The sequence below is a fragment of the Lycium barbarum genome, chromosome 12 (genome assembly GCF_019175385.1).
Source record: "Lycium barbarum isolate Lr01 chromosome 12, ASM1917538v2, whole genome shotgun sequence".
In the NCBI taxonomy this organism is placed as follows: Eukaryota; Viridiplantae; Streptophyta; class Magnoliopsida; order Solanales; family Solanaceae; genus Lycium; species Lycium barbarum.
Window position 1 is genome coordinate 5,248,009 of NC_083348.1, and position 12,053 is coordinate 5,260,061.

General features: G+C 38.9%; 1 protein-coding gene across 1 annotated transcript; it reads right to left on the minus strand.

Annotated features, from left to right (window-relative positions):
• Positions 1–1,439: 1,439 nt before the first annotated feature.
• On the minus strand, positions 1,440–2,450 carry LOC132624094 (protein PELPK1-like). The gene has a single exon (XM_060338923.1). The coding sequence runs from the start codon at positions 2,448–2,450 to the stop codon at positions 1,440–1,442; it is 1,011 nt and encodes a 336-aa protein (XP_060194906.1).
• Between the last annotated feature and the right edge of the window lie 9,603 nt (positions 2,451–12,053).

Here is a 12,053-nt window from a genome sequence, read left to right on the forward strand (position 1 = left end):
AACTAGTTATGGATTTATTAGTAATTTATTAATATTTTCAATTTTTAATTTGTGAGATATGGAAAAAAAATTGAGATTTTAAAATTAACAAGTATATTGGTTTCGTTTCTAACATAAAAAGTACAGAAGAAATAATTTTTTGGGTACTTTTGTTTTTAACAGGTGAATGAGATCTATACATCAAATGTCGGTATACATATATAACAGCACCTCACTATAGTAGTTATGAAAAACGTTGTCATTATAGAGAGGTTTGACTCGTTAGACATCACATAATACTCCTACAAGTTTTGTACACCGCTAAATTGGTAAATCACAATGTAGTTACATTGTTTCTTATATTTTGTTCCGTTTCTTTATGAATCAAATTAACCAAAACTAGCAAAAGAGAGTCACCTCACATCTATTACTAAATAGGATATAGCACAATGTTAATATGATTGTCGTGTTGCTGGTTTATTCCTACTGTACATAGAATTGTGGGTTTTATATGAAATGTACTAATTTATTTGTTCAAATGAAATGTATTAATCTACTATAGGAATTTTAGCCATTCGTGGCTAGAGTAATTAGAGCCCGTTTGGATTGGCTTACAGCTTAAAGCTGTTTGCAGCTTATAAGCTGAAAAAAATAAGTTGGGGTAGTCCAACTTTTTTTTTTTGGCTTATAAGCTGTTTTCAGCTTATAAGCTGCTTTAGATAAACTAAGTCAAATGGGTCCAATTATTTTTTTGAGCTTATTTTAAGCATAAAATGACTTTAAGCTGGTCAGCCAAACACTCAAAAAAGCTGAAAACAGCTTATAAGCCAACTTATAAGCCAATCCAAACGGGCTCTTAAAATAGATTTTAAAAAGCTGAGGTAAATAAAAGTTTATTTGTGTATCTAATTTTTAGTCGTTGTGACCCATGTTATAAATGAAGAAACCTTGTAAATTCATAACAGACATGTCCATGATTGCTCACAGATCACATGCCTTAAAATTCTTTTTAAGAAACAACAATATATTGATAATTTTAGTTTTGATAAAATTAACTACAATATCTTGGTCTGATAAGAGATAACTACTAGACATGTAGTTCCACTAATAAAGAAGTCATTTTCGCTGACATAAATGAAAGATTGGCCGTAATATGAAAGTTTTTCCAGAAAAGGTTTATTAATTGCAATAATTGCAACATTTTGCTGAAAGCAGAGAGGTAAAGAGTCAACGAATATCAACGACTGAGCAAAACCTAAAATAACTAACGACAAGTACTTATACATCAAAGTAATCCCGAATGTCACATTGATTATAGCTTTAATACACCATATAAGAAATACATATATGTATGACTTAATAACTCGTGAAACAAGGTACATTCGAGATCAAATACTACAAATGAATTATTTTGCTAATAAAATATGTGTGTCATGGCACACGAAGGAAACCATAGTTACTCAAGGAGTAGAGGATTTGTGTGATGGAGAAAGCGAGGGCTTTGGCCAAGATGGAAACTCAGACTTCGGCACAGTTGGGACTTCAGGCTTGGGCCAAGATGGAAACTCGGGCTTCAGCGCAGCTGGGACCTGAGGCTTTGGCCAAGATGGAATCTCGAGCTTCGGCGCAACTGGGACCTGGGGCATTGGCCGAGATGGAAACGCGAGCTTCGACGCAGCTGGGACCTCAGGATTTGGACAAGATGGAAGCTCGGGCTTCGGCACAGCTGGGACTTCAGGCTTTGGCCATGATGGAAACTCGGGCTTCGGTGCAGCTGGGACCTGAGGCTTTGGCCAAGATGGAAATTCTGGTTTTGGTGCAGCTGGGACCTCTGGCTTTGGCCAAGATGGAAACTCGGGCTTTGGTGCAGCTGGGACCTTAGGATTTGTCCAAGATGGAAACTCGGGCTTCGGCCCAGCTGGGACCTCAGGCTTTGGCCAAGACGGAAACTTAGGCTTTGGTGCAGCTGGGACCTCAGGCTTTTTCCAAGATGGAAGCTCGGGCTTCGACACAGCTAGAATCTCAGGCTTTGGCCAAGATGGAAACTCGGGCTTCGGTGCAGTTGGGACCTGAGGCTTTGGCCAAGATGGAAGCTCGGGCTTCGGCGCAGGTGGGACCTGAGGCTTTGGCCAAGATGGAAGCTCGGGCTTCACAGCTGGGACCTCAGGCTTTGGCCACGATGGAAGCTCGGGCTTTGGTGCAACTGGAACCTTAGGATTTGGCCAAGATGGAAGCTTGGGCTTTGGCATAGCTGGGACCGCAGGCGTTTTCCAAGATGGAAGCTCGGGCTTTGACACACTTGGAAACTCGAGCTTTTGCAAGGTTGGAGCTTTCGGGAATTCTTGTTTAGGAATTTCAGTGAGAAACATCTCTAGAAGGTGACGCGCATTTGCAGTGGTTATTATGTGCTCATGCATAAAGCAGAGAAATGTGAGCAGGAAGACGAAGGTTAGGTTGTAATACTGAGCCATTTTTTTCTCAGATCCTAGAAGCTTAGAGAAAAATGTGCTAAAAGCAAATCAAATTTTGATATTTCTTTGGTTTTTCATATCTCTTTATATAGGTTTTACATGCATGCGATAAGGATAATTTCAAGGGATATGTTAGTTGCACTTTTCATCCATTTGCCTGGCAATATTATAGTATCTTGAATTTGTCTTATGGTAGCTATATTGCTCAAATATAGATATTAAAAATATATCTAATAATTTAATAGTCAAAACATGTCTTCATCACATCTATTTAGCTGGACTTGGTAGAAAATACTTGTGATCAGTTATACGAAAACTATGGCGGCATTGGATTTTACTTAAACCAGCTTAATTTTGTTGCGGCGATTACTTATTATACAGTAAAAGTAGGAAGTGTCTAGAGCTAAAGTTGAATTACTAAATATCCATAAAAAATTGAACGACCATTTACCACCCTTTTAAATTCTACTTCTAAAATATTTTTGTGCCAAGAAGTAAATTTCTTTTAAATTCTACTTCTAAAATATTTTTGTACCAAGAAGTAAATTTATCTTGTAATCAATTATCAGTAAATTTATAATTTTATACTGCAATTAACCAAGGTAAATGAGAAAGCAATTATTGAAAGATACTATAACGAACTAATTATATGATAAAATAAATTCAATTACAAAAGGCCAAAGGCTCTCTTACCGCATTGAATATGATCAGTCATTTTGATGACGCTGAGCATTCTAAAGATACATATATATGACACAGAATTTTATAGATCATGATTCTCAATCAAACAAAATATATTTCAGGGCTTTAATTTAATATATAAATATTGAATTTATTGGTTTCAATTTTCATGTTGTTAAAGCACCTGAAAATGCTACTCGTGATACCAAAAATGGAATTATACCAACACGTTGGCTTTGGGGAATGAAAAAGAGCTTGGAAGGCTAGTGGTGCTAATTAATTATTACATGTTGTCAGGAAGTGAGATTCAAATTTGGTTCTTGCAAACTTATATTCTTTAGGTGGTACGTAGATCTACCGTTGGAAGAAATTTTCTTTAGTTGATCTTTAAATGTTTATTTTTTAAATATTAGAAAATAGGATTCATTGTTTTGTTTTAAATAAGATTTTAACATTGTAAAGTTCATTTTTAGTTCATATATGTGTTATTAGTATCTTTTAAGAATGTCCTTAATGATTTAATTATGTGATGTCAAATTTCTTTTTCATTTTTCAAAAATCATAACGTCTCCAAGAAATAGTAAATTTTACTTTTGATTTTAATACCATATTTAAGCCTTTGAGAACGGGGAAATTGTGAGGCTTCTTACCAACATAATTATCACACTATTTTGGGGTTGTTCCAAACTCGAACCCTGTTTGTCGCACAAAATACTAGAGTGAAATGTCGATCAAGAAAAACATATCTCCTTCTAAAGCTGTCAAATCTCCAATTAAGGCTATACCTTACTTTTAGTGGCTGGTAAATTTTTTTATTACACTTGTAGCCTTCTCTACATGTACTTGCACTATTAAAACATGCTAATTGTTATCCACAGAGAAGTTCTTAGAAGTGTTAATGTATGCTCAAAGCCAAATTAGTTGTTACTTACGCTATCCAATAACAAATATTATTTTTTGATCAAAGTTTGCTGACAAGAAAAGAAAGTTGAAAAGACACTTGTGTTTCTATAGCAGTAAAAAAGGATGGAAACACTTGTCGTAATTAGAATGCTCTTTGTACTTAAGTATGTTTTCTGGTGCTATTAATAGATTTTACGTTTTTCTCTGCAATGGGAATTTGTATCTCCAAGGAAAAATGTTGCTCCTAAAAGCTCAAATATGAGAACATTTTATCAAGCGAAAGAGTGGAAATTGTAACACCTCGTATCTTTAACTTAAGCTATGACCTTAATCTTGGACTTAGAAAATCAGATGGAGAATGTCGGAGTTGAAATTTTGCTGCAGTTCAGGAGACCAAGTTTTACGTCCAAAGTTACGGACCGTAAAACAGATTACAGACCGTATCCCAGTCCGTAAAAAGGCATCAAATCCACTTTGGATTCTAGAAATTAGACATGAAAAATTACGACCAGAATTACGGACCGTAAAATGAATTACGGCCCGCACTAGTAACCGTAATTAAGGAGGTGTTTTACTGGACATTCTGGAAATTGACATTGTTAATTACGGTCCGATTTTTACGGACCGTAATTTGGTCTGTAAAACTCAATGCACACCAGAACCTATAAATACCTAGTTTCAGTTTTAATTTTTATTTTTACAAGGTAGAACTGATAATTTCACTTGTATATTGACAGTTTTTTTTTATGGTATAACACTATAGAGCAGAGGAAAGAGTTATGGTCTACTTTAAGGGATGTAGCACAAGGGGTAAATATTGCTTGGCTTATCTTTGGGGATTTCAATGCCTTATTACATCCAAATGATAGGTTGGGTGCTACTGTCAAAGTGAATGAAACAAGAGATTTTGCTGAATGTGTTCAAGATATCCAAGTGAATGAACTTATGTGGAGAGGAGATTACTATACTTGGACCAACAAAAAAATTGAGATGACAGAGTGATCAGTAGAATTGATAGAGCTCTAGGAAATCATGACTGGATGATGCAATGGGGTCACATATCTACTGAGTATGATTTACCAAACATGTCTGATCATTGTCCCATGCTTCTCAAATGATATTCCTGCATCAGTACCATTAAAACCCCATTCAGGTTCTTTGATGTATGGAAGGAACATAAGTCGTTCATCTCCACTGTAGAGCAAGATTGGCAATAGGACCTTACTTATGGAAAAATGAGAAATGTATGGCTGAAACTTAAAGGTTCACAACCAAGGTTAAGGAAACTGAATAATCAATACTACAAGGGGGTGACACAGAGGATTGAACAGGTAAGAGGTAATTTAGAACATATTCAACAAATGATGGTAGTGAAATGCACTGATGGACTGATTTCACAAGAAAAGGATGCTCTTCTCCAGCTGGAGAAATGGTCCACAATAGAAGCAGTATTTTGAGACAGAAATCTAGGGCCAGGTGGATACAACTAGGGGACTCCAAGACAACGTATTTTTCTGCTATGATGAAAGAAAGACAACAGAGAAAACAAATCATAGAACTGCACTCTATAGCTGGTATTAAACTGACTACTCCTACTAATATCAAGTAGGAAATCCTTGCATTCTATAAAGGTCTCATGGGGTCATCTTGCACTAGTCTGCCCACAGTCAATGTTCTTACAATGAGGAAAGGTCCAATATTATCTCAACAGCAGAGACTAGATCTCTGTGCTGCAGTTACTGAACAAGAGGTTAGCGATGGATTGAATGCCATTGGCAATGAGAAGGCTCCGGGGATTGATGGGTACAATGCTGGTTTTTTCAAACACACCTGGCCTATTATAAAGGATGATGTCATACTTGCCGTACAAGAATTTTTTGCCAAAGGTAATATTAACAAAGACATTAATTGTGCCACCATTATATTGTTACCAAAGGTCTCTAATCCGAGAACCATCAAGGATTTTAGACCAATAGCCTACTACACTATTTTGCACAAGATCATTTCTAAAATACTAGCTAATAGAATGCAGAAAGTTATAGCTAGCATTGTCAGTCAAGCTCAGGCTGGTTTCATTTCGGGGAGAAAAATTACTAATAACATTATCTTGGCACATGAATTGGTTAGAGCCTATACTAGAAAACATATTTCTCCAAGATGTATGATTAAAATAGACCTACAGAAAGCATATGACTCTGTGGAGTGGGTTTATTTGGACCAAGTAATGACTGAATTAGGCTTTCCTAAAAAATAAAAGCTTTGGGTGATGGAATGTGTGAAAACAGCGCATTACATTGTATTGATTAATGGAGAAATGACAGAACAAATTTCGAGCTACTAAGGGACTTAGGCAGGGGGACCCCATCTCCCCTTTCCTATTTGTTATATCAATGGGATATTTGAGTAGGTCCCTAAATGAACTAAAGGAGCATGCTACCTTTAAATACCATCCAAGATGTGCAAAGCTGGGGATAACTCATCTTAGTTTTGCAGCTGATTTACTATTTTATGCCAGAGGGGATTATGATTCTGTGGTAACTTTACATAAGTGTTTCCTCCAATTTACTGAAGCTTCTGGTTTACCGGAAAATTTGGATAAAAGTGTTGTGTATTATGGGGGTGTAGCAGCTGAAGAGCAGGCCAAAATTTGATCTTACTTAAAATACACTTCTGGTGAGCTTCCTTTTAAATATTTGGGAATACCTCCGTCTACCAAGAAGATATCGTGGCAACCTTTGATTGACAAAATCATAGCTAAAATTTGTTAATGGACTTCCAAAAAGTTGTCCTATGCTGGTAGGACTCAACTTGTAAAGATAACTCTTTTTGGAATGCAAGCATACTGGGCTCTGCCTTTTATGATTCCTGTCAAAGTGGTTAAACTAATAGATGCCTACTGTCAAAGCTATATATAGTCGGGAGGGAATGTGATTACTAAGAAAGCTCTTCTTGCATGGGAAAGACTCTGTTATCCTAAATCAGCAGGAGGTCTCAGTCTGATAAATTTGATGTTGTGGAATGAAGCTGCTATCACTAAAACATGTTGGGATCTTGCGCATAAACAGGATAAGCTGTGGATTAAGTGGGTCCACACGTACTATATAAAATCTCAACTGTTCGTGAAGTGTTCGGTGCCTAAGCAAGCTTGTTGGATGGTTCGACAAATCATGGAAGCCTGGCCCAAATTGACCTTAGTACCACCATCTCCTACACCTGGGCAGAGCCTTATTATATTTACAGCTTCTAGGTGATTTGCCTTGAGTTCCTTGGATCAATGTGATGTTTAACAATAGCGCTAGGACAAATTCTATTTTCACTATGTGGTTAATGATCCGGGGCAGACTACTCACTGCTGATAGGTTGTTGGCCTGGGGATTGAGGTAGACAAGAAATAAGTCTTATGTCAACAATTGGATGAAAACAGGAACCATGTGTTTGCTGAGTGTGATTTCACTAGGGGTGTGTGGAATAGACTGTTAAAATGGCTGCAGGGTTCACCACAAAGAGTGCAAAACTGGGATCAACATTATCAATGGGTGCTGAAGAACACAAAAGGGAGATCAAGAGAAGCTCAACTATTCAAGCAGCGTACATAGTATATGGATAGATAGGAACCTCAGAATCTTTGAACATACATCCAACAGCCTGGAGAGTATTGCTAGGAATATTGCGTTTGTATGTAATGTACGAGCTTCTGGTAGAATTAGCTGCAACTTGCAACAATTAGTTTTTTGAGTTTCTTCGTTGTTTTCTATTTGTCAAGTTGCATCTTGACACTTAGATTAGTAGTTGGGATTTTCTCTTGAGGTAGTTTGGTTGTGTTAGCTAGACTATGGAGCTATAATTGTCACTTTTGGTATCAATAAAGTTATTAGTTACCGGAAAAAAAAACAAATTTGCAGTGTATTAACTTTGTTGATCCGTCAAATTTTATCATTTGATGGTCAGGTAAGTTGGCCTTAGCAAATATATGTCCAAAAGACATGTTGATCAAAAAATACACCTCCGTGATATTAATTTAAATTTAAAAAGGATCCTTATTATTTTATTTTCAACACTTGGAAAGGCGCCTCCAAATTATTTGTCCAAAAGACATATTAGAAAAGGTTCCTATTCACCAAATGGGTTCATATTCATTGTCTATAAACATACGTCGAAGTTTATTAATTTAAATACACCAAAGTTTAGTCTATTGAGAAAGTAATGTACTTTCCTTCAATTATATAATCAACCATGGATCCTGTCCGAGTAAATGGAATGGTAAATGGCCTGACAAATGCCTTACCAAATGCAAATGCGAATGCACCGGCTATGAATGAAGTTGATCAAGCAATAAGCCGACTTAGGTGGGATCTTGCATGCATTGAAACTGATATAAGGGACGTGAAAAAAGATGTGAACGGATTCAACAGGAAGTATGGGTAACTATGATACTTTTTGCACGAGTCGAAAAGTATAGAAGAAGGATAGAGAGGGCACTCGCAATGCTTCTCGCTTAAAGAGTGTAGGAAATCAATCCGTAATCTGTATTGATGTATGAAAGTCATTATATACAAAGTAGGTATCTAACTATCAGCATAATACTAGGCTAAATTATAGGACCTAATTACTATACATAGGAAGAGATCATGCCTAATATACAGTTGCTAATTATGAAAAGATTATCCTAATATTTACAATATTTACGTAGACTATTACATAGTCTATCACACCCCCGCAGTCGAAGCGGGAGATTGTCGTACGCTTATACTGTCCCTGAAATCATCAAAGAGCACGCACGGTAGACCTTTAGTGAAGATGTCTGCGATCTGGTAACGGGACGGGACGTGAAGAACACGGACTTCTCCACGGGCAACTTTCTCACGTACAAAATGTATATCCATCTCAATATGTTTAGTGCGTTGGTGCTAAACTGGGTTACCTGATAGGTATATGGTACTAACATTATCACAATAAACCAATGTAGCTGTCCGGATGGGACAACGGAGCTCCAACAGAAGGTTGCGAAGCCAACAGGACTCAGAGACGACATTAGCGACGCCATGGTATTCGGCCTCGGCACTCGACTTAGATAGAGTAGGTTGCCGTTTGGATGACCATGAGAGGAGATTATTGCCAAGGAAAACACAGTAACCGGATGTGGATCGACGAGTGTCCGGACAACCACCCCACTCTGCATCTGTATAAGAAACAAGAGAGGCAATGGAGGATTTGTACAGATGGAGACCAAACTCAATAGTACCTTGAATGTATCGGATTATGCGTTTAAGAGCATGCATATGTGCAACCTTTGGATCATGCATGTGAAGGCATACTTGTTGAACCGCATAGGAGATGTCTGGTCTTGTGAATGTAAGGTACTGCAATGCGCCGGCCAACTTACGATTTTGTGTGGGATCATCGCAAGAGGGCCCGGCCGTGGCACCAAGTTTGTCTTTGGTGTCGATCGGTGTCTGACTCGGCTTACAGGCAGTCATGCCCGCACGCTCTATAATATCTGCTGCATAATTTTTCTGAGAGAGGAACATGCCGTGTGAAGTCCGGGTAACAGCAATACCCAGAAAATAGCTTAAAGGGCTAGATCCTTTATAGCAAATTCGGCACTAAGCAGAGACATGATGGATTTTCTGAAGGCATCTGAGGAAGCTGTGAGAATAATATCATCAACATATAGCAGAATGTAAGCAATGTCAGAACCTCGATAATAAATAAAGAGAGAGTGATCAGATCGGCTATGTGAAAAACCAATAGTAGAGACATAGTCTGCAAAGCGTTGGAACCATGCACGGCGAGCTTGCTTAAGTCCGTACAGCGATTTCTTCAAGAGACAGACATGATGGGGATGCTTTGGATCCTTAAACCCAATAGGCTGATGCATATAAACAGTCTCATTAAGATTACCGTGTAAGAAAGCATTCTTGACGTCCAACTGATGAATGGGCCAAGAGTGTGCTAGTGCAATGCTCAAGACAGCGCAAATAGTAGCCGATTTGACAACCGGACTGAAAGTCTCGTCGCAGTCAACTCCAACCTGTTGAGACCTGCCATCACAGACAAGACGGGCTTTGTGCCTCTCAAAAGAACCGTCATATTTCTTTTTATGACGAAATATCCACATAGAACGAATAAGATTCACATCAATGGGACGCGGAACCAACTCCCACGTCTTATTTTTAATTAGAGCATTATATTCATCAACCATGGCAGCTTTCCAATTGTGGTCATTTAAAGCACTTATAGGATTTCACGAGATAGGAGAGATGGCGGAAGTGTTTAAGTTAAATGGTTGTTTGGGCTTGAAAATCTCATATTGGCTTCTAGTGACCATGCGGGTGGGCTGCTGGGCAGGCACGGGTGGGGCAGTGGGGGAGAGGGGCTGCTGGGCAGTGGCCGTGCGGTTGGACTGCTGGGCAGTGGGGGGGACGGGCTGCTGGGCAGTCACGGGTGGAGCAGTGGGGGGAGGGGCTGCTGGGCAGTCACGGGTGGAGCAGTGGGGGGGAGGGGCAGCTGGGCAGTGAGGGGGGTCGGGCTGGACCGAGGGAACGACAGGTGGAGTAGGTTGCGACAGAAAATTCAGGGTGTATGGAGAAATCCCATGGTCCAAAAAATCATAAGAAGTTGGGGTTGGTGAGTGCAACTTTGAGAAGGGAAATTAAGTTTCCTCAAAGATGACATGCCTTGATATGATGATTTTGTTGGTGGATAAATCATAACATTTATAGCCTCTATGATTCAACGGATAGCCCAAAAATACACAAGCGGTGGATCTTGCTTGCAACTTATGAATAGTTGTAGATGGGAAAAGTGGATAGCATAGACACCCAAAAACCCAGAGATGAGAATAGGAGGGGGTTCGTTGGTAGAGAACTTGCGTTGATGATTTATACCCAAGGACCTTGGTGGGAAGTACATTAAGGAGCTATGTGGCCATTTGGAGAGCATGATGTCAAAAGGATGGGGGCATGGAGGAGTGGACAAGAAGAGTGCGCACTATGTTGTTAATGGATTTAATTTGTCTTTCCGCTTTTCCGTTTTGAAGAGAGGTATGGGGGCAAGAAAATCTGAAATTTAAACCATTGGAGGCGCAACAAGATTGAAAATTCCCATTGGCGAACTCCCGCCCATTATCACATTGAATGTTTTTGATGTCTCTTTCGAATTGAGTCCGTATTAATGCCTTAAAACATAGAAAAGTAGAATAAACTTGGGACTTGTTAGAGATTGGAAAAGTCCAAAGAAAATTACTATAATCATCAAGAAAGAAAACATAATAGCGGTGCCCATTAGAACTCAAAACAGGAGATGTCCATAAATCACTATGAATGATATCAAATGGCATAGTAGTAAATGACAACGAATAATAAAATGGCAATTTAAAGTGTTTCCCCAAAGGACAAGAGGTACAAAAAGAAGTTCGGGCCCTATTACATTCAATTAAGGCATTACTACGAAGAGAACTAAGGATAGCATTTCCCGGATGGCAGAGTCGGGAATGCCACAAGCTAGGTGATGCGACAATGAAGGTTGATGGTAGAGTGGTCCGTTTTGTGGCAGTGATAGGATACAATTCCCCGGTGCTCTCACATCTCATTAGACGGCTCCCCGTCGGTAAATCCTTCACAGAAAACCCAAGAGGATCAAACTCAACAGAAACATTATTGTCCTTAGTGAATTTACGTACGGAAATAAGGTTTTTGATGAGTTTTGGAGCATGCAAGACATTTTGGAGACGTAATTGGGGATTAGGTGGGGTAGGGATGTATGACCATAGCCTCGAATTGGAATAGTGCTACCATTACCAACAATGATTCCAGAATTATTGCTCAAATTAAAATAAGACGTGAGAGTACCTGAGTTGGCAGTCACGTGGGAAGTCGCTCCGGTGTCCATGTACCAATTATCATCCGGTTGTTGCATGGACAGAATGTGCATGGCTGCCTCCACGTCTATTGGAGTGTACCCAAAATAGGACGGACCATGCATGGAATAGGCCGGCTGAGGTCGTGGACTCGCACCTAG